Here is a 24458-nt window from a genome sequence, read left to right as displayed (position 1 = left end):
GAGAAAAATATATATTTCTCAGAATGAAATATTTATCCAAAAATGAAATATATTATTGTTGGAGTAAAATGAATTTTAATTTTTAATTCTTAGTTTATGGCGTCCCATATTGATCTTCCAATCCGATCCCGCGCGGAGCCTTGTTTTTTACGTTGTAAGTCATTTGTTCTAAAGTTCTGATTAATAATTTTATGAAATAGAATAGAAAATATAAATAGAGAGTCTACCTTTCATATTAACGCATCATACTTTACCCTACAAATACAATACCGTACTGGTAGTCGATGCCATGATTTTCAGCCAGGCAGGGCCAGGGGCACTGCCAGTGCCACTGACCGATCCGAGTGAGGCTGATCTGGGCTGCTACTGCTACCGGTAGCTCCGCCGCCGCCGTAACTTCGGGCGCGGGCCGAGCTCGTGCTAAGACTTGAGTCTTGACACCGGCGCGGCAAAGCTTTTGTCTTTTGACATTTTTGTAGGCCTTTTACTGAATTATGCATAGAGCCATATTTTGGTATGTACTTCCACTCTCCCATCATATATGTTCTAGAAAATTTAAGTCTAGTTTCACGAAGAAAGAAATACTCCCAGAAACAAAATTCACTCGAACTCTAGTCTAGACTAGAGTCTAGTCTAGTAGTAGTACCATGAGTACCGTTACTACTAACTTAGTAGTAGTAGTACTAGTAGTACTAGTAGTCCCGTAGTACTGGTATACTATGACAGTAGAGGCGCACGGCCAATATAGGAGACTCTCTCCAATAGGGGAGACAATCTCCCAAATTGGAGACTTGCTTTGCAAAAGGACAAAAGAAACAACACCAACAAAAGCATGTTTTTTCCACCCAAAATTTTGTCTCACTGAGGTCAGAAGCCCGTTTGTTTTGTGTGTGATTGACAACAAAAATCCTTATCAAAAATATCAAAACAAAAGTAGACGGTGAATTTTTAAAGTAGTACTAGTAGACGGTGAAAAGGGGTAATTTTGCACGAGGAATCTGCTTATCACATTTTTATTTGCCGCCAAGGTAATCCTTTTGCAGCAAATGTAAATAAAGGAAATTGGTCTCCAAAACTGGAGACTGTCTCTGAAATCGGATACCCAAATTCTTTACAAAAGTCTCTGAGTCTGATATTGGAGATAATCTCCCACATTGGAGACAGTCTCCAATATTAGCCGTGCGCCTCTACTGTATGAGGCAACTTTAAGTTTAACCAGAGCAAATTGAAATTTTGAATTATTGTTTTTTTTTTCTGCTGCACATCCATATTCCATTTCCAACAAAGAATCTGTAATAGAACAACAACATTACTGAATGACAAGGTTCATTGGTCTGTATTCGTTGGGCATCAAAAATCTATAAAGAATTCTGTAATTGTAATTATGATTCTCATATTTACTCTATACTATAGCTTTGCCATTGGCTTTGATGGGCTGTCATCTTAATGGTTTTGTTGAAACAGACAGGTCCTCATCTTGACCAAGGCATACCTTATAGATCTGAAGAAGCCACAGGATCACCCACAATGCAGCAGTCATTCCGTCAGCTTGAAGAGAGAAACCTCTCTGTAGAGGTTACCCTTATGCAGTGGTCCCCCAAGATGGATCTCATTGCCCTAGCCAATGAAAATGGAGAGGTATGTTCCTACAAAGTGTAGTATATTTAGGTCAAGTCCACCCCAGAAAAATGTTGATTTGAATAAATAGAGAAAAATCAAACTCAATTCAATTCAAATTGTTCAATTCAAATTGTTTTATTCTCTCAGTAAAACCTTTACATAAAAAACAAATATAATACAAAGTTAAAATACATGTATTACAAATCAGTGTAAAAATTGCATTATGATTCAGAATCATACTAGCATATCACAAAAAATTTCATCAAAATCGGATGTAAAATAAAGTTATGGCATTTTAAAGTTTCGCTTATTTTTCACAAAACAGTGATATACACAACTCGAGTGACATGCAAATGAGTCAGTCGATGATGTCCATCACTCACTATTTCTTTTGTTTTTTATTGTCTGAATTACACAATATTTCATTTTTTATAGATTTGACCATGAGGACCAACTTGACTGAACCATGTAGTATTAAACAATGTTAATTCCACATGTTCAGGGAGGAATTAACCGGTGTTTCACTTGGCAATGAAGAGAAAATGAGAATATTTAATATTTCATATAATGAAATACAAAAGAAATAGTGAGTGGATGTCATCAATCTCCTCATTTGCACACCGACCAGGATGTGCATTTAACTGTTTTGTGAAATTAAGCAAAACTTTAAAATGTCATAACTGTCTTATCTTACATTTGATTTTGATGAAATTTTCAGTGATATGCTTGTTGGATTTTTCTATTTTTATTCAAATCAACTTTTTGTTGGGGTGGACTTGTCCTTTAACAGTAAATTACCAGTTGGTCTACACCAGGGTTGAGCTCAATTACTTTCTTCAATTACAATTACGTAATTGAAGAAATGTTCAATTACAATTACTTTTCAATTAAATTACATTTTTTCAATTACAATTACCAATTGCTTTTGTCAATTACAATTACAATTACTCAAAAAATGTAATTGATTACGTAATTGATCAATTACCTTGTAATTGAGCACAACCCTGGTCTACACTCTTCTTTTTCTTCCTGTTTTGTTCCATCTTACATGGTCTTATCTTAATCCATCTACAAATGGCTATCTAACCGTTTGGTCTAATTGCTTTGTAGCTCATTTACCATTTTGTTTAATTTCCAGTTAGACTCTGCCCATTTTGTAGGGAAAAAAATGAAATACAAGTCTAAAATGGATACTTGTAATTCATTGAAATTAAATTTGTGTTTGATTTCTGGATTTGAGTTTTGATTGCATTGTATTCTGCAGCAAGGCCCATACAACCAGTTCATGAGATTGAGTTTTGGAAGAAATGTTTGCAAGTTGTTGATTATAGTGCACCTCAAAATCACTGGATATGCTGTGAGAAGTTTGGATCTCCCATTTTGCTGCTCACTTCAATCTTAATCACTATCGTTCAGTCAATTTTTTGTTGTATTTTGAATGTTAGGGCTTTTGAAGATAAGTCATTTGCAATAAACCTATTTATTATTGCTTTCACCCCTCTTAATGAATTTCAGCATCTGCCTGATTGCAAAAGTGTGATAAGAATTTTGGGAGAATTTTTGGTAATTCATGTTTATTTTATTAATTTCCATCAAATGTGGAACTTAATAACTCATTTCCATGTTTTACCTTAGTCTCCTGTTAGATCCTGGTATTAAAAGTAAGAAGAAAGTCATTGTGAAAGGAAAATTCAGCAAGGAATTTGGATTCACTTTGTTCTTGAATGTGCAAGTAGGACAATCTGATTATTTTGGGACTTTTCGTAGATAATTGCTTTAGTCATCATCATCATTCATTTCATATAGAATACAGACCTGCCAACTCTCCCTATGTAATATCCATCCCCATTTCTGGTGAAAGAGCCACTCAACCACCATGTCCTGATTTTCTGTTTAAAAAAATGTCTACTAAAAGTGAATAGGAAATTCTGGAATTTTTCTATTTTCAACCTTTCGTTTCCTATTTGTGTACTAGGTTTCAGATTCGGCAGGTATGCTAGCTGAGAATAGTATACAAATTGTAAGGGTATCTGAGAAAAATTCCCATTCATCTGTCATCAGAAATCAAAGCAATGTCTCATTGTATGAATTGAATTAAATCTTTATTACACTTTTCGGGAAATTTGCCATTCACCGGTGCATTACAAAATGTTTACAAAGAAAATGAAGTTTACGGGTGAGATGACAAATATAAATCAACATGTTGGCAGAAATAATCAACTTATTTAAATACAGGGTTAATGTCTTGTAACATTTATAATCATAACTACTGAATGAAGAACATAGAATCCGGAAATGCGTCTGCTTGCTCATTGATATATTGGTTTATTTGTGTCAGCAGAAATAATCAACTTGATTTAAACACAGGGTTAATGTCTTGTAACATTAATCATAACTAATGAATGAAGAATATAGAATCCGGGTATACATCCAATGACTCATTGATAAATCAAGTTTAATTTATGAAAAAAAAAGTTTACAAGTATTTACTATGGATTTTGATTCTTAGCAGGCATTCGGTCATAAAAATGAGTGATGTTTCGTTTACAAAAGAAATATGTTTTTTTAATCACCAGGTTCTATTACAGAGATTGACTTGGCAACGTCAAGCTATTTGGACCTTGACTCCTCCAGGGGAAGATGAGGGTAAGGAGGTCAGAGCTTTGGCTTGGAGACCAGATGGCAAGGGTGAGTTCAATCTATTCAATGTCAAGTCCACCCCAGAAAAATATTGATTCGAAAAAAAATCAAACTAGCATAACGCTGAAAATTTCATCAAAATCAGATGTAAAGTAAGAAAATTATGGCATTTTAAAGTTTCGCTTATTTTTCGTAAAACAGTCATATGCACAAATCAGTGACATGCAAACGAGACGGTTGATGATGTCCTTCACTCACTATTTCTTTTGTTTTTTATTGTTTGAATTATACGATATTTCATTTTTTACAGATTTGACAATAAGGACCAACTTGACTGAACCATATAGTATTAATGCAAATTCCACATGTTCAAGGAGGAATTAATCATATTTCACTTGACACTAAGGAAAAAAATAGAATATTTCATATAATAAAATACAGAAGAAATAGTGAGTGGATGACGTCATCAGTCTTCACATTTGCATTTTGCATTTGCATTTTTGCATGTTTTGTGAAATTAAGCAAAACTTTATTATTTTACATCCGATTTTGATGAAATTTTCATTGTTGTGTTGAGGGGGGTCAATTTGACCTCCCCCTCCCTCAGGTCTTGGCCGCTGATTTTGCGATCGCCGCGAAAATTTGCACGCGCATAGAGCCGGATGTAAACTACAAGACTATGTAAAATTTTCAAAAAATTAATTGCTTATATTTTTCAAATAATTAATAATGTAAATAAGCATATGAAATTTGCCCTAATTTAGGTTTTTTGTGTATGTTTTTGCCTTTAACTCAATTTATATACTAGTAAAATGCTAATTTTTGGTGAACATATAGAATTTTACATTTCTAACAAAAATCTACAAAAAAATTGCCGAAAAATAATTAATTTGCTATGTATCTTATTGTTTTTTAATTCTTATGTATTTCTTTGTTTTTCAAACCTTTGTTTTTTTTCAATGAAATTTGTCAGGGACACTTTTGCAATCATTAATAACATAAAATAAATCCATCTAAACCAACAAAAGTAAAAAATAATCATACATTTATGATTTTTTGTTGAAAAACACAATTTGCATTGACTTTGTACAAGTAATCACATTTTTGAGCAATTTTAAGACCGACATACCCGGGCGTCGCGAAATTGGTCTCAAAAGATGCGCAAGACTTGAAAGTAAAAAGTTGGCGAGCAGCGCGGTCAAACAAATTTGCGCGGCGGTGAGCGGCAAAATTTGTTGAAGGGGGGTCAAATTGACCCCCCCCCCCCCCAGTTTATTAAGGGTTAATTCATGTAGGATATGAAAATAATTATTGTTAAGAGCTGCAGCAAAAATAATCAATTCTGACTGGTTACCATTATAAAGCGAAGGAAAGAAGAATGCAAAGCAGCATATTTTGAAAATGAATTTTCTTCTGAATGACGAATGGTGTTGAATTAATTCTGCATCATTTTAATTCCCATAAGCAGTGAAATCATATCTTGGTAGGCTTAGATTGAAATTCTCTTGTTTAATAAGCATCTGAATAAAATTTCTATATTTTTCCAAATCTGATTACCAATAGTGTTAAAGAAAATGCACTCCCATTATGTTAATAAAAGCAAAAGCTATGGGTGGACCGTGGGGGGTCTCATTTAGCAAAACAAGGATTCAGCTGTCGTGTATAAAGTCATGTTTAACTTTGGAGCAGCTTTATTAAATGACCCCCTGATATTTTCTGAGACGAAGCATCACCATTGAATCTGATAGTAATAGCCTTTGGTTTCGTAATACAAAGTTCAGAACAGCAGCATCAGAAATGATAATAACATGCCTCTTGAAACTCATACTCTAGTCATTATCTATTTACAGTATTAGCTGTGGGCTACCAGTCAGGAAGGCTCCTCCTGTGCAGAGTAGAAAAAGCAGAGGTCATCCATACCACCCACGTTGACCAGCCAATCACATGCATGCAGTGGACAGAAGCTCTGGACAAAGATTTGGATAGTGAAGCCAATGGTCAGTCTTCATCGGTCAAGGCGGAGTTAGGGGTTACCGCTGATGCAGCCAACGAGAATCTCTCGGAGAAGTTCCTGCCCAAGCTTCCCTCTCTATCAAAAATGTGAGTTTGAACATATTTATACATAAATTTCATGCAGAGCTTATCAAGATATATGGCACTATGTGAATGCCTATTATGATATTCATATCATGCCAAAAGTGTCTGTTCTGTTCCACAGTTTGTGGCTCTTCCTTTTCTTACAGACGACTATGCTGAAATTAAGATTAAACTCTTATTCCATAATTATTTTTTTGTCTTGCAGTTCATCTATCAAGAGTTACATTGATGACAATGTAGAAGATGCAAAGAAGCTCAAGGAACAGAAGAGGTAAGGCATGCTTCCTCTACAAAGTAGTTCATCTATCATATTCTGATAAATAGATATAAACAAATTTGAATGCAAATTGATTTTAAGGTAATGTCCCTTTTGTAAGTATTACATCACTAACAAGAAAAATTGACAAAGGGCCAAGAAGAAGGGCATTGAGGCCAATAAATAGGGTAGTTTATAATGTCATGGGACATGATGGCCTTAAATTAATATTGGGAAAATATTTTGTCAGTATACTTCATCATTTGGTCCTTGATTATTTGCTTTAGATATGGTTTATGAAGTCTATTAAATTGAATGGTTTGCCTGAGGTAGGCCAAAAGTTTTGTCCATAGTTTTAACATTACATTTTACCAGAACCATTCGCCATTTAGATTTTATTCAGAGATATGTACAGATCCTGATAAAACGCTCGTAGACAGGTATCAGTTCTCACTTCAAAACTGGAGTATTTAATGAATTTTACTTCATGAACAGATTGAACATGCTAGCAGTGGGATGTCATGGCGGAACCCTGACTCTACTTGCTTTTGGAGTAGCACCAATCGTCAATGTAGATATGTCACAGTTCATTCAAACAACCAAGGTAGGTAAACAATATATTCATCCAAAATAATGTATTACAGTATTTTCTGTTCCTAGTCCTTTGAAAGACTCGCCACTTGGTGTAATGTCAACCATTTCCATGCTTGTCCATACATACTAGCATGCGAACCTTCCAACATCATCTTTCCTGTTTTTGTTTGTTTCTGTTTTTTACTGCTGATGTTTTCGTGTCTTTTGTGTTTCCTGCGTGTTTATGTTTTATTACAATTTTACTCTTTGATCATTTTTCCCCATTTTCAGTAAGACAATCTGCAATATATTTATATCAATCTTGCTTGGATGTGTATGTAGTTTATGACTGAATATCTAACACAAAAATTTATATCAAATCAACTGTCTTCAATTATATATATTGTTACATATGACGGTTTCTTATTGGATCATATGATTTGATTTTTGCAACTGGACAGAATAGATCATTGAACATTGAATGTTTGCCAATTCTAAAGTAAAATAAACAATTGTTGTTTTGTGTACAGTGTGGAGATTTCCTTGGTGCTTCACTGTCATCAGACCTACACACTATCTCCATCATTGTGGAGTATTCCAATGAAGAGGACATCACCGAGATTTTCCAGTCTCTACTCACAGTAAGTACAGCATTACCTCAGGCGATGGTTCGTGTAGGCTCCACTACACTTCACTACCGCTACCCTCCGATACACCTACCCGAACCATGGGACTATAAATACTCGCTCTCAAAAACCAGTGAAAACTATGTCACTTTTGGGGTAAAAAAGGGCAACGCGTCATGTAAAAAAAAAGACATTAAGCGTACTCTGCAGTGACTAAACTTACCATGGGATACAGACTCACTCCTTGCCCTTTACTTTCTTGTAAACGTCTCAAAATTGGTGATTTGAAGCCGGTTTGCAGTTCCCCACATGTATTAATTTACTGCCAATCCAAAATGGCGAACGCGAATTGTGCATTACCCATGCGCAATTAGTGGAGTGGAGCCTATACGAACCATCGCCTGAGGTAGTACAGCATATATATTCTGGGTAATTCCATTAAATAATCAACCATTTGCGTGTGTACGACCTCCATTTCATCCATTCTTGCTTCACTTCATGAACTGCTTGAGCCATAGTATATTGAGAACTTTACAACTTGTTATATGAACTGGAATACAAAGACCTTATTATTTCAGAAATGTCCCTTATTTAGAGGGTCAAATATAAATATTTTATGGAATAGTCCTTCATTTATACAACCTATATCAGGCTGGGTTATATTGGTTATAACGTAATCAGGAGAGGTTTCACCTCATCTAATACTTGCTAATGAAAATATTTTTATTTTTTTAATTGTTTATATGTGAAGTTCTAATGCCCTCCAGTTCAATACTTGAAAATAAAGGAAATTGAATAATTACGTATAATATGTTAACAGTTCTGACACAGTCTTTCCCCACTTCCCCCCCCCCCCCATTGCATGTACTAAAAAATGAAAAGTATTCATTCAAAAAAAAATAAAGGAATTTAAGTTGAGTTGAGTTTTATTTTTATAATGTGTGGATCTAATTTTTATTTCAAGAAAATATTGAACTTGTGATACAAACTGCTCAAGAAGTATATCTCTCTCTCTTTGTTTCAGGTTTTCAGATTTATTCTCTTTGTCCTTGCTTGCAAAATATTATGTATATACAGTAGACCGTGCATAGGTCAACCTTCTGTAAGTCAAATGCTACGCCTAAATCGTAGCATTATTTCAGACTAGAATATGCAAATCATGTGTTAGTAATATCTTCAAATACGTTTCACCAAATTCAAACCAATATTTTGTGGTCTCAAGAGCTTCAGCTTAAGAAGAGTCATCTGTATATCTCATGCCTTCTTCCATTGTAACAGCTTGACTGTGTTCTCCTGGCTTCAAGGCATCAAGAAATTTCAAGATATGCTAAGAAGTTTGGCAAGATACGGACTCTCATGGAGGTAGGCATTAGTCCAAGTTTGATTTTATGCTATTATTATTATACCTCTGGCCACTGTAGATGGTTTCTTTAGGCATTTTGTTGTTGGGTCATCCATCCCTTTGTTTCCTTGCAATAACTTAAGAACTTTTTGACCAGTGAACTTCAAAATTGATCCAAGTAAGATAATAATGATCTGATATTTTTAAGGGTATCAAGATCAAAGGTAATAGGTCATTTCTGTCATCGTATACCGGAAAATATTTTGTTCTCGCAATTACTGGAGAACCAATTAAGGTATCGACTTTCTCTGTAATGGTCATACTTTTCTCCAAAAATGGTCCTTTGAACACTTACCTTACAAATGTGACTGTAGGTGGAGGAAGAGGTACTCTTTCAGATAGCAAATTTTCTCAATTTTATTTTTTAAAGCCAGTTGACAAGTTTGGCTTATAACAGAGAATGTTGGCTTTGTTGCATTGTGAGTTGTGAACTGGATAGTCACACATGAAGAAAATGACCTTCCAAAGACAAAAATATATATTATATTAAGTATCTTGTGTGATTTGTTTTTTTAGTACTTAGAGGCAACTTTGAAGGCAGTGACTGAGGCCAAGGAAGACATTCTCATTGAAATGGAAAATAAGCTCACCAAATATGCACAGGTAAAGTAATTTGAAAGTGCTTAGATCACAGGGAAATTTTGTGTGTTGTCTAGCTGATTGTATATTGATGATCATAAAGTGATGAAAGATCATACATTAACATCTTTCTTTAAAAATTGTATGTTAATAAGTTTATTAAAGCTGGAAATATTGATTCAATAAAGCCTTCTTTTAGGGACCACTCTTATAGAATGATGCTTTATCCTTGACTTGTCAGTTTGAGTAAAGGACTCTGATGACTTATTCATATCATGGCTGGGATGATAAAACCTTGTATCTCAAAATTAACAAATTTTGAAGGCAGCTGAGAAAAGGCTGTGTATTATAAACATAACATTGGTGGCAGTCTCATATTGTCTGAAAACAGTCTACCGATAGCTGTGAAGAACTCTTTCGAGGCAAAAGAAGGTTGCTCCCCATCTTATAACTCTAAAAGCTTGCTTATTCTGAGCTGTCATCAAAATATTTAAATTTTGGTATGTCTTTCCCTGAGTTCCTTTTAATACTCCTATTTGTAATTCATTTGTGTTTCCATAATAGCAAAAGCCTACAGAAGAATCTCTGAGCGATGAGTTCCTTCAGTTGTTGCTATGGGGAAAGGCTAGTCCTGAACTACAGCAGTTCCTGGTTCATGATCTCACTGAGAAAGGCCTGAAGAAATTAGACCAGTCTGTAGAGAACTCCTATGTCAGCATCCAAAAGCTAGTACTCAAGCACATACACAGGTAAATACACTTTGTTTCTACAACTATAACATTTATTCTCCTGAAAGAACTCTCAAATTTCCTTGAGATTGTCACTATTTTCAGAAATTAGATAATGTGCTGGCTCACACCTTTGTGTTTTGGGCTTGTGTTCAGACGTTGATTGCCAGAACGCAGACAAATGCAGTCAAACGCAACGCAATGAAACAAGCTTATATGAGGTCACTGCACATACTAACGTAGAGGTCTTGCATTCTGTAGCTTAGTAGTTTGAAGTTTAAAAAAACATCTGCAACTAAATGCAACCAAAATCTATTGAGCAAATATATTTGTTAGTACATACTTATTCTTGGGCTTTATGCATTGGTTCACATTTTATTCAAATTCATAAGTGATGTGCTAGAAATAGTCCATATTTTCATCACTTAATCATCGTCTTCTCTTCAGTGTTGGACGATCTCTATTGTTCCAGTTGAGTGAATTGAAGGGTATGGCTTTGTGGTATGACAAGTATGGCATGTTAGGACTCAGTGCAACAGCTATCCAAGGTTAGTGTATTCATATCTCTTTGGACATGTGTACAAATCAACTTGGCCATAATGCTCCACTCAATTCTTTCCCATTTGATATTACATTGTCAGAGTTATACTGACATTGGTATGTGAATGCTCTGAATGTCAAAAGAAGTATTTAATATTATCATTAAAAGTTTGAAATATTGAAATAGAGGCCATTTGCAAAAGGCTAAGAAAAACATGTGAAAAGTCTTTTTTTTTTATTATTGCAGATATTTGAAACCCATTTATGTACATCCAACCCCCATTTTCTCAACTTGTTATTTTACTTCAAGAACTGCTTTAGCCATTATAATTTTTGGAGCATTACAATTATTTTATATGAAATTAAAAACAGAAAAAGAATGTTAGGAAGACCCATCATATTAGAGGTTGGACATACTCAATGGGATTTCCCCAATTTCATGTTTTAATTGACAATATGATTTTTTTGATCTGTTACAGGTTTCTGTATCATGTATTTTTTCCTCAGTATTTTTCAAAGACAATGATGATGGTTTTAATTTCCGAATCTTTTTGTCTGGACGTCATCATACTGGGATTTTTTATTTCAGACTGTTTTTACTATTTTTATTTTTACTTTAGATGCCATCAATGCAGTGGGCTCTTTCATGTTGAAAGCTAATGAACTGCTGCAGTAAGTAGAAATTTTGATAATTGTATTATTTTCAATATCCTTAACCCTAAAAGGACGGGGGGGGGGGGGGCATGATCCCCCCCCCCCCTTTAGACGCTTCATGCAATATTTATGAAACACAAAAAGATAGCGCCACAAAATTTTATGGCTTTTTTTCTTCGAAGTCTCACGCAACTCTTATAAAATTTTTGACATACGGGTATAGCATCGCGACGCCACGTGCCTTTTTACGAGACAATGTCATGCCGAAAATGGCTCATTTTTATACTTTGTGTACAAAGTCTATGGGAGATGAAATTCATAAAAGGGTGATTATTTTTCATTCTAATTGGTCTGCTTAATTAATTAAGGGTTTAATTTAGTTGTTAAATGGTATGTAATAATTTCCATTGTAAAAAACTATGAAAAACAAAAGATGAAAAAACATAGAAATACATAAGAAATTCTCAAAACAAAGAAATGCATCAGGAAAAAAATTGGCTTTCGCAATTTTTTGTGTGAAAACCTTTGAATTAGATTACAAAGATGACATCTGGAAAAAAATAGGAAAATTTGAAGTGAAATTGGGTGTTAAATTTGCAAATAATGTTTTTCACGAATGAATTTGCATATTTTATTCATAATATATAAAAAGTTATTATTTTCAGAATTTTTTTTTATAGCAGCTTGTAGTTTATGTGGTAAAGAATGTGTGTGCCAAATTTCGGCGAGATCAGAAGGGGGGCCATCATGGCCCCCACCCCCGACCTCAATACATCCCAAATAGCCCAGTCCTTTTAGGGTTAAAGGAGAATGAAACCCTTAAAACCAGCTGAATCCATATCAAAGAGAAAAATCAAAGAAACATATTGTTGAAAGTTTGAGGAAGATTGAATGAATAATAAGAAAGTTATGAGCATTTGAATATTGAGATCACTAATGCCATGTAGATCCTCCCATTGGCAATGCGACCAAGATCTGTGATGTCACACACGTACAACTCCCTCATTACTTTAGTACTTATTTCACTTATATTCTCACTTTTATAGAGTCTATCACAAGGTGAGGTGTTCTCTTTATGAGAGGACAAGTACAGAGGTTTCACAACATTATATAATTGATGAATCGTTTGTCATATGATTAGAATGAGTAAAAAGAGATGTTTTGGGGTATATTTTCAGTGTCCAAAAGGGGAGAGTTGTTCATCTGTGACATCATATATCTTGGTCGCATTGCCAATAGGAGGATCTCCATAGCATTAGTGATCTCGACATTCAAATGCTCATAACTCTTCTATTGCTAGTCCTATTTTACTCAAACTTTTGTTGATCTTATTCTTTGATTTTTCTGCTTTCACAAAAGCTAACTTGCTCCAAGAGTTTCATTCTCCTTTAAGGGTTTGTTTGCAATTTTTGAGAATGGGCAGTACAAAATGGTTGAACTTAATATGGTTTGGGAGAGAAATATGTCAAACAATATTGCAAGGTAATATATCATGTATGCATATTGAAAAGGCAACGATCTGATTGGATTTTGGGATCATGAGGTCAAAGGTCATGGTCATAATGTCTCTTTCTCATGATAATTGGAGAACCTTTTAAGAGATCAATTTCAAACTTGGCTCATGTATGCTACTATGACAAATTTGCTATCTGCCAGTCAATGGCTATGATGTTGGTGCTGTTATCATTTTATTCTAAATTGTTGTGTCTAGTAACTAATTTGTGATAAGGTCCCCTGGTTTCAAGTTTGCATTTTGTTATGTATTTACAAATGCCCTTTTCATAAGAGTTCTTATTTGAACTAGCTTAATAATTTTACATTTGTGTGAAATTGCCCTTGTTTTAAAAGCAGTGTTGTTTTTTTCTTCTAAAAAACAATTATGATATGAGCTTTGCCCATAATGATTTCAAACTGCAAATATTATCTAGTGTCAGAGGTTGTGATTGCCTTTTGTTGACTATTTCTACTTTTCTATTCAGCAATACATTGATTGATTGATACCCAAATAATATCAACCCGTACATATAATCAATTTTTGTGATGGTGTTTTGACTTTCAGTTTGTTTGTTGTTTTTTTGTACTGAGATATCTTGTACTTATATTCTTCTTTCTTTTCTTCTTTCTTAGGCTTTGAAACGTCCGTATAAGGCACATTATAAATTTTGTATATTATTATTATTATTATATTTCTTTGTTGAAATCTATACAGAGTAATAGAAAGCAGCCTGAAGAACTTCAAAGCCTTCTTCAGATGGCTGTATGTAATTGTAATGCAACTCATGGAAGAACCTATCCAACAAAGCATTAGCAAGGTGAGTCCGCCGAGAGAGGGAAGGGGGGTTACGCGTGAAAGCATTTGAAGAGCAATTCTTGGCTAGTGGGCATTTTTACTTTAATATTCTTCCTATAAAAATGACATGAAAAGAATTTGGGATTCCATGACATTTGCTCCAGCGACGATTGCTCCGCTTTAAATTCCACCCACTTATCTAATGACTAACTTCAACCCTTGATTTAGCACTATACCCTACACTTAACCTAATATAAAACCCTACTGCAACCCTAGCCCTACATCTTAGAAGAAATAAAGCCCTGAGATATTGGGTGATTTCAAGTCCGGTGTTGGCCTTGGTGTTGGTGTTGAAATTTGGATTGATTCCCCTTGCTCCAAAACTTATTCAGAGTTTGTAAAACTGATCCAGATCACATTATTGACATGATCTCAACAACTAGTGAGTGACTTTTCGGGACCATCTTCATTTTACGTTTGGTGTTAAAATCGTGTGAAAATTGACCTAACACCAATAGCACAAGGTCAACACCATACTTGAAATCACCCATTGTCACAGGAGCAAATGTTGTGTCTCCGAATATGTAGGCTCACAATAAATATTTATACTTTGCCAATAAATTTTCCCTTTAAGTGTCTTGTTTTTTGTTCAATTCATTTATTAACTTCTTAAAATACATGGAAATCATATACAATCAAATATGGCTGGGGAGTTACAATAAAAGCCTATAGCTTTCTAAATATAGATTCCCCTTTGACGAGGTATATAAAATGGTGAATCAAGAAATGAGAGTAACATTCTCTAGTAATGAAAACTCTGATATTGCATGTGTTTGATTTTATCTCTTTTGTTTTTTAGATGTATCAGAGGGACATCAATTTTGTTGCAGACTTCCTTGCAGAAAATTTCACAGATGTAAGTAGCCATAATAATTTCTTACCATTTTTAATTATCGAACTTGATATATCCTTTGTTGTTTATCAATAAGAAAGAAAATGGTAATGATAACTAATCGCAATTGTACAGCACAGCTACTATATGTAAATAGACTTTTATATCTTAATACGAGGTATCACCCTGCTAAATCTGAGCAACCGTGCAGACAATAAATCCTACTGGATACTCATTCAAAATGGATTAGGTGCAGTACTGGCAGTATTATTTATAATGTTCTTCATATGAGAAGGGAGAGACAAAGTTGAATAAGGTTGGGAAGTAACCTCACACAAAATCATTCACCATCGTACATTGACTCATTGTATTCTCCACCCCCTCCCCTCCCCCCCCCCCCCCGCCCCACTGTAGGAGCCCAGCTTAGACGTGACTAAATCAGGCTTCACATTAGAGAGAGTTGGGCAGTACCTGCGGAAAGAAGACCTTCAGTTCCCAGTCACGACAGCTCCGAACTCATGGCAAGATTTTGTCGCCTCCACACCCAGCCTACGTGACAGTGATCTACTTTTTCCATGGCAACGAGAGAGGTCACTGAGCCAGCTTCATGATGTTGTGAAAGATGCAGTGGATCATGCCCTAAGTCGACCTCAGGTTACTTGAAATTTTTGTTGTTGTTGTAAGAGGGGAACGATGGAGGCTTGCTATTTAAAGAGTGTGTTGGGGTGGGGAAGGTGTACTTGTTATTTCGAAGAAGTAATCTCTGCACAAGATGAATTTCATATGGTATTCTTGTTATCATTCTCTGAAATTCAATATACTTGTATCATAGTATTCATGTTCCAGTTCTCAGTGTTATTGCCAATTATTTTTGATGGGAACTTATTTTTGACTGGCTGCTGGGCAGTGTTATCCTGGTAGTAGTACTGATGACAGAGTTACCATTAATATTATACAAGGAGGCTTTGAGAAAGTTAAGTGGAAGGTAATATGTTTTTGGGGAAAGGAGCTTGGATTAAGTAGTAGTAATGATATGCTTGAGAATTTGTGATTTCTTTCATAAAAAGTTGAACACTAATTTCTGATGGTAGTAAGTAAACAGGTATTTCATATCTGAATATTCTATGAAATGATTTCTTATGAAGTAAATAGCTTGCGGGAGGGTAATTTAAAATTTTGTTTTCCATATATTGTACAGAGTGTTGGAGGTGAATCTCTTACATGCAGGGAGTCTTTCACATTAGACAAGAGATCAGAAACGGATGAACCAGAGTACAGGACCCTTTCACAGTAAGCAAAAAATCTCCCATGGCCCATATTCATAGAACCTGAATAAATCGAGTTATCCAGTATTACATCTGACAGCTTCCACTAAATCAACTTTCAGATCTTTACTTAAACCCTATCTTTTTTGTATTTCTTTAATATAGCATGTAAAATTATTGTGATGATAAAGTAAGTTTCTCTTTTGCAGGATCAAATATTTATTTAAGACTTTGTAGTACAATTATGTAATGTAGACCTAGAGAGGCCTTTTTCTTTCTTGTTATGATATGTATTTTCTATTTTGAAAAGCGCATAGTTTATATTTATTATGCCCTTTATAAAGTGATGTTTTATTACTTTTATTATTATATTATCCCCTAATTTTATTGGTTGCAGTACTCATTTAGCTCATTAGTAGACTTATTAAGGTTTCATTAATATGGCCACAGTTCTATATAGCTTTGAATTATGATTATTAAGAGGACATTGCATTCATACACTTGGATGGTTATTATGATACAGTCAGGGTCTGACAACTTTACTTGATATTTATTGGCTGAGATAACATCGCTACTATGGTAAAGTTAGATAAATTGGGACTTGTTGGATAAAACATCCAACAAGTCCTGTCATGATACGCTCCCCTGTTTGACTTCATTATGTGATTGTTACTAGAGCTGGAATCAAATTGAATTATCCATGCATCTGATCTTATTTTATTAGACAAAGCCTCCAAGATCAGAGTAAGCTTCTGACTGTGTTTATGACGGAGCCAGCTCCTACTCGGTGCATCTTCTTAACCAGACAGAACACCAAGCCTGACAGGTATGAATTGAGCTTCCAGTACCAGGTCACTTATTACATGGCCTTGGGAGTTGATGCATTAGCCTTGACCTTGAAGGTTTTTTTGCCTTGGCCTTGAGAGTTGATGCTTTAGCCCTGGCCTTGACCTTGAAGGTTGATGCCTTAGCCTTGAGAGTTGATGCCTTAGCCCTGGCCTTGACCTTGAAGGTTGATGCCTTAGCCCTGGCCTTGACCTTGAAGGTTGATGCCTTAGCCTTGGCTTTGAGGGTTGATGCCTTAGCCTTGCCTTGAAGGTTGATACTTTGACTCTAGCACTGCATGATACAAAATAATTGTCTTTGCAAACACAGTCAGTCAGTAGTTAATAGTTTTAATCTGGTGTTGTCCTCGTTGATTGAGGGTGCTGGATTCACCTCACACTCACAGCAATCGCTTTTACATAGTTGAAGAGAAATTTGATATCCACTAGCAATTGAATATTAATATGTAGAAAAACAAAGACAGAAAGTGAATACATCACAAACCGATAAGTAATCAATAGTATTAAGGACACATTCTCATCATTTTTGTGGGGAATTTGACACCACTCAGATGCTCAGCTTGTAACAGCTGATGTCAATCGCCCAGAGTAGATCATCACTCATGACCAGCAGACATTGTGTAATGCCACTGGAAATTCCACCCGGGTAAATGTCATTATCGCACCTTCCCTGGCCTGACAGTTGCCAGAGGCTAAGCATGTTTGGCCGAAGAATTTCTTGATGATACATTGAGTTTGCTTTTTGTCTCGCCCACCAGAGGTGAAGGTGAGACTTAGGGATCCAAATGTCGTCCGTCGTCCGTCCGTCACAAATCTAACGACACATAACTCTACAACCGTAAGTCACTTTTCAACCAAACTTGGATGGTAGATGGACTTGGGGGACCTGCATGTTATGCTGCAGTCGGAGGTCACATGATAAGGTCAAAGGTCATTTTCAGGTCAACGTTAAAGTTTACATGCAAGACTCTCTTATGACACCTAACTCCGCAACCGTAAGTCGCTTTTCAACCAAACTTGGATGGTAGATGGACTTGGGGGACTTGCATGTTATACTGCAGTCGGAGGTCACATGATAAGGTCAAAGGTCATTTTCAGGTCAACGTTAAAGTTTACATGCAAGACTCTATTATGACACCTAACTCCCAAACCGTAAGTCGCTTTTCAACCAAACTTGGATGGTAGATGGACTTAGGGGACCTGCATGTGATGCTGCAGTTAGAGGTCACATGATAAGGTCAAAGGTCATTTTCAGGTCAACGTTAAAGTTTACATGCAAGACTCTCTTATGACACCTAACTCCGCAACCGTAAGTCGCTTTTCAACCAAACTTGGATGGTAGATGGACTTGGGGGACCTGCATGTTATGCTGCAGTCAGAGGTCACATGATAAGGTCAAAGGTCATTTTCAGGTCAACGTTAAAGTTTACATGCAAGACTCTCTTATGACACCTAACTCCGCAACTATAAGTCGCTTTTCAACCAAACTTGGATGGTAGATGGACTTAGGGTACCTGCATTTTATGCTGCAGTCGGAGGTCACATGGCAAGGTCAAAGGTCATTTTCAGGTCAACGTTAAAGTTTACGTGCAAGACTCTATTATGACACCCAACTCTGCAACCGTAAGTCACTTTTCAACCAAACTTAGATGGTAGATGGACTTGGGGAACCTGCATGTGATGCTGCAGTCAGAGGTCACATGGTTAGGTCAAAGGTCATTTTCAGGTCAACATTAAAGTTTACGTGCAAGGCTCTTATGACAACTAATATTCCATCCCGGTCATTTCACAATTAAGTTTCGATAAATTTCTGTTGCGTGCCCTCGCAAATCACGATATTTCTGGTTATTTTCATAAGTGGGCGAGACACAAAATCGCTTTTGCCTTGTTCCTAAAAGAGGTCTCTGATAATGATATTTTTAGTGCTATTCACAAACTCTTTAGTGCTATTCACAAACTGGGGGTATCGGCAAACATTAATCCATCGCCCATGAAAACTGATACCCATATGACTTTAAAAACATAGAGCTACCTAAGTGGCTTTAATAATTCAAATCATGTGCTTCATACTAGCTTCACACCCTTTGAGCTACATTTTTTTATTTTATTTATGTCAGAAGCAGCAGTGATGTAACAGAGATTGTTCAGCTGACCTTTGGAACTCTCGGGAGCTTAGACCCTGATGAAAGCGTAGTCTCACTTGCTGCTGATAGGTATGAAAATGGGTTTTTAATTATTTTAAGTTTCTTCTGTTGTTGTTTTTTGGGGATGTCTGTCTTATTGTCAATGCATACTGCCTTTATTTGAAGAACATTGTCATACACTGTTACCATAAATCACTAAATTAATAAATTAAGTTTTATTATCAATTGGTAGCTTCTATAGCAATCCTACATTTTGATTGGCTGTTAAAGTGGTAGATGCCTCACATTACCATTGATGGGCTCCTGGCTTTTCAGTCATGAAAATTATTATCAATGAAACAGGTTTTAAGCTACTATTTATCTACTAATTTGTGATTGATTCCTGGCTTATAGATATCAAATTTCATGACATAGAGTTCTGATATCTGTAGACGCAGTTTCCTCTTTATATTTCAAGAGTGTAGATCCAAAAGGAGTTGTAGATATCAGGGCATCGTTTCATGAAGCTTGTCAGCACTGACAGGTTATAGTTCTTTGTTTCCATAGTAACGGTTGGTAGCCAGTGCCTGTCAGCTAATCATCATCAAGGAGTCTTTGGAACTTACAAAATAAACTACTAGTTTGTTTTGGAGTATATTCAATTTTAATGCACATTTACATGTAAACCTACATTCTTCCTTTTCCTTTGAGATTGCTTGATTTAAGGCCTTTCTGTATTGAAACTTCCATTTCTTGTATAGTCATATGGTGCTGGATGCTGCATTCTACGGTGATCACTCCCTCTCGCTCCTTCTACAAGAGGTTAAAGATGATGAGAGTAACAATGGTAAACCTGTCCTATGTCAGTTGTCATTGATGGCACTCCAAGCAGAGGCAGAGTTCATCCCCATGTCACAGGTCAAAGGTCATCTATCAACAGGACAAACTGGGTAAGTGACTTTCTACTTTTTGTGGGCAAGCTTAAATTTAATAGATATGTGTGCTCCATAATTTTCTGTTGAATTTATTAGGAGAATTAAGGCCACTGCATACTTTACGATTACTTGGACACCCGTTTTGGGAATAAAGCGTAGTAGAATTTGATGCAAATATGCAGACATGGTACATCTTACTGTGTAATGTCTAAATCATTGTACGAATATTGGTTTTCAAATCTTTGACTATGCTACCATCCTTTTTACAATAAAAGTAAACTAAATATCCAGTCGTAATTACGTCATAGCAATGGTATGATTGGCTACCAATCGGAACTTTACTACAAAATAAAGGCTTGCAATTGTCCAAAATTATTTTATTAGTATTCTTACAGTTAATCTGAACCTCAAATAAAAAGATCCTCTTCATGCACATTTTCAGGAAATAGGCAAAATGCGATTGTTCCGCGATTGGATATCGGACCAGTCGTAAGGTGTGCAGAGGCCTTCACCCACCAGTGAAATAGACTGAATGCTAAATGATGACATTAAAGTTGGTTATAATATTAAATGATTTCACAGTCTCATTAACAATATGTACTGTTGATTGATTCTAGCCATTTTGAATGACAAATTGTTAGTTTGTTAGACTAATGTGGTGTTGCAAGAAACTTGCGATCAATTGCAAGTCTATTTTTGGTCCCTAAATCAATCGTATATTTCTTGCTATTGATTTAAATTTGCGAATGATAACTTATCTGCTTCTTGAAACAGGGAGTGTAATCTGAGCTGCTAAAATATTTGCAATTGATTGCAAATATTTTCTTGCAACACCCCATTAGAGCTGGTCACACTTGTGTGATCCATACAGCATGGTGATGGTGATGACAGCAATATTGATGACAACAATGCAATGGGTTTACATGACAAATGGCATGTAAGGCAGTGCAACTCAGAATTCTAAAACCCCACTCGAAATAATGTTTGAAAAAACAGTGTGTTATGAAAAAGGACAAATAGCATTGTATGTATATTTATGATTTATAATTTATTGATTTATTTATTGTCTTTCTTTAGACCTAGTTTTGATGCAGGACCTCTAGTTACATCCAGGCGGATGGACAATATGAGAGCTGGCAGGCTAGCAGTCAGTGGGTCAAGAAAGGTTGCTTGTGTGGTAAGTAGGCATACTTATTTTGGATGTTTGATAACACACACATAACTGTCAGAATGGGTGATCATGTAGTCAGGAGCCGGTTTCTTGAAACATATGTGACAGAACATAGAACCATGTGATATAAGATTAAAATGCATTCTATGTGATGTTAACGAATTTGAAAATGTTGTTAACCTGCATGAGTGCTTCAGATATTAAGTTTATTTCTTTAATAATTCCCCACTCCTTTAAGTTTTAAAGTTCATGTCTAGGTTTTGTAGCTACCGATTGTCAATTTGGAATTGTTTAGATATAGTGTCAGGTTGTCAACATCAAGTGTAAAGTGTATCTCAAATTGGCCAAATATTACAGTCATTTTAGAGATTAAAGTCTGTAAAACCAAGATTAATTTTTACTATATCATCATGGATCCAGATCTGGTACAATTTAACTGAACTTTGTGAAATCCTGAATTCCAAGCTAAAAAACGATCACACTGTAGATCGCCAACATAGATACGCACGTGTGGGACGGTGTGTTATTATTATTGCTTGGAAAATACCAAACATCTGAATTTAATTCCTTGCTTATTTTGCTGATTTCTTCAATAGCAATCACACAAGTTCTTCCAGAATCCTTTGGCACATATTACGGGACGTATTATGGTATCACGCTCGGTGTACGTCTGTCTGTCCGTTAAATTTTCCTTGTAAACACGATAACTTCAGTTTACTTATACTAGGCTCATATAATTTGGTGTGTATGATACTATCATGGATCCCAGGAAGCCTATTGATTTAAGGTCAAAAGTCAAGTTGCCACCTTCCACTTTTCTTGCTTGACCATAACTCCATTTTCCGCGTTACAGGCGGGTGTATTTTGTGCTCGCCCCAGCAACACTCTTGTTTATTTATGCAAACAGACATCTGGGGGTCATTTAATGGGACTCTGTACAAACTCGTTTTGAAATCGTTCCCACAACTTGGCATTTATCTTTAACTATGTCAGGTCAAATAAATCCCACTTTTCCAAGCATGTAAGCCCATGGTTAATCATGTCGTGGTTAAGATCTCCCATTTGTCTTTCTTCCCAAATTCAGTTGTTCTCAAACCAGAGGAGGGTGCGTCTCTTTGACATGGATGCCGAGGATGAAGGAGATGATGAAGAAGATGATGACGAGACACAACTAGAGGACACTTCTATGGTGATTGTTGAGGACAATGGAACAGATAATTGACTTGAAGAGGAGGGAGATGATGAAGACGATGACGAGACACCACTAGAGGACACTTCTATGGTGATTGTAGAGGACAATGGAACAGATAATTGACTTGAAGAGGAGGGAGATGATGAAGACGATGACAAGACACAACAAGAGGACACTTCTATGGTGATTGTAGAGGACAATGGAACAGATAATTGACTTGAAGAGGAGGGAGATGATGACGAGACACAACTAGAGGACACTTCTATGGTGATTGTTGAGGACAATGGAACAGATAATTGACTTGAAGAGGAGGGAGATGATGAAGATGATGACGAGACACAACTAGAGGACACTTCTATGGTGATCGTTGAGGACAATGGAACAGATAATTGACTTGAAGAGGAGGGAGATGATGAAGATGATGACGAGACACAACTAGAGGACACTTCTATGGTGATTGTTGAGGACAATGGAACAGATAATTGACTTGAAGAGGAGGGAGATGATGAAGACGATGATGACGAGACACAACAAGAGGACACTTCTATGGTGATTGTAGAGGACAATGGAACAGAGGAGGAGGAGGGTGAAAATAAAGGCAACTGGAGAACAAGGACATATCATGGTAATAGAGAAGAATGGAAAAGATGATTGATATGCTGCTCTTATAAAAGATAATGGTGAAGGAAGGAGGATGAAGATGGACCGGTGTGTTGGCTCAGTTGGTAGAGCGTCCGTCTCACAACTGGGAGGTCGGAGGTTCAAAAACCGGCCGCATCAGACCAAAAGACGTTAAAAGATGGGAGATGCTGCTACCCTGTTGGGCGTTCAACAATTAAAGGGATAGAGCTTCTTCGATCTGGCGCTGCACAGCGGCTGCCAGGCCCACAACCAACTGGGCAAAGCAAATTTTCTGAGTACTTCATTTCATGTCTATTTCGAACAATAAAATATGGACTTTCATTTTCATGGACATGATGACGAAGAAACACAGATTGAGCATATCGAGAGGGTAGTGATAGAGTAGAATGAAACAGATCATTGACATAACCTCTCAAAAGAGTGATGAGGAGGATGTTGACAATTGTCCAGATTAAAGATTTGTCATCGGTCGTGGACTTGTCACATGTCAGACTCTCAGAAGCTATTCAATAACTGTCATTGTCAGATTTAATAGCCATGATGAAATATCTGGAGCGAACAATGATTGACAAGACAATAGAACTTCACTATGGTCATAAGAACCCCCCCCCCCATCCTCACCCCCATTATTGAAGTTGTAATTCATCAGAATAATTAAAAGTGCTCAATTTTCTTGAAGCATCAATCTAGTTCTTGACTTCAAAGGTCACATACTCTCATTCAGAAGAACTCAGTGGATGTGAATAGGTTTCAGTTTACTTCCCTATGATTTGGAATTGAAAATTAATCATTTCTATGGCTTTTTTAATTTAGAAAGGTCAGTTATACTGTGATTTCATAAGGAGAGAGGTTAATATGCAGTAAAAATTAAACGAAAAGTATGTTGATGTGAATCCCTTGTTTGTTTTGTCATTGTGTCATTAAATATTAATTACAAATGAGTGTGCATAAGTCAACCTCCTAAGTGGAATAATTACAAGTCAAAGCAGATTTTTCAGATTAGATCGTGCTAAGCATTTTTTTTTTCCCTGGTCAAATTTTTTCATTAGTCACACATATTACTGTGATCCCAAGAGATTTGACTTGGGCAGACCTGCCCGGGGGCGTTTCATAAAACTGTAAGTTAAGAGCGACTGGTGATCCTTTCTTGTGGTAAATGATATTCACCGTTCAATATTCATTGGTGATTAGCGCGTAAAAAAGGTTCACCAGTCGTTTAATATTCAAGTCCCTCTTAACTTCCGAACAACTTTATGAAACACCCACCCGATCTTAAGATATAGTACAATATTAAAGGCCCCGTTTAAAAAAAATGTAAAGAATTCCATTTTATATGATCACAAGTATAAATGAACTAGTTGAGGTCATTGTCTAAGTTCATTCTGACA

At 36.0% G+C, this 24458-nt stretch overlaps 1 protein-coding gene across 4 annotated transcripts; it reads left to right on the top strand.

Annotated features, from left to right (window-relative positions):
- The first annotated feature begins 106 nt into the window (after positions 1–106).
- On the top strand, positions 107–23963 carry LOC129273558 (anaphase-promoting complex subunit 4-like). 4 transcript variants are annotated; one of them, XM_064107720.1, is made up of 21 exons: positions 107–154; positions 1465–1638; positions 4197–4308; positions 6111–6360; positions 6563–6628; positions 7109–7217; positions 7717–7827; positions 9091–9174; positions 9731–9817; positions 10358–10542; positions 10969–11069; positions 11682–11733; positions 13925–14027; positions 14865–14921; positions 15312–15551; positions 16096–16187; positions 16887–16988; positions 19125–19220; positions 19892–20080; positions 21143–21242; positions 22321–23963. In XM_064107720.1, the coding sequence occupies exons 2-21, from the start codon at positions 1528–1530 to the stop codon at positions 22456–22458; spliced, it is 2385 nt and encodes a 794-aa protein (XP_063963790.1). In that variant the 5' UTR covers positions 107–154; positions 1465–1527; the 3' UTR covers positions 22459–23963. The 4 variants fall into 4 exon arrangements, with proteins under 4 accessions (XP_063963790.1, XP_063963788.1, XP_063963789.1 ...); XM_064107718.1 differs by having other exon boundaries at positions 112–154; positions 1414–1638; XM_064107719.1 differs by having other exon boundaries at positions 122–154; positions 1414–1638; positions 19128–19220.
- The last annotated feature ends 495 nt before the right edge of the window (positions 23964–24458 follow it).

This window comes from Lytechinus pictus, chromosome 12 (assembly GCF_037042905.1).
Source record: "Lytechinus pictus isolate F3 Inbred chromosome 12, Lp3.0, whole genome shotgun sequence".
NCBI classification, from domain to species: Eukaryota; Metazoa; Echinodermata; class Echinoidea; order Temnopleuroida; family Toxopneustidae; genus Lytechinus; species Lytechinus pictus.
This window is presented reverse-complemented; position numbering and strand designations above follow the sequence as displayed.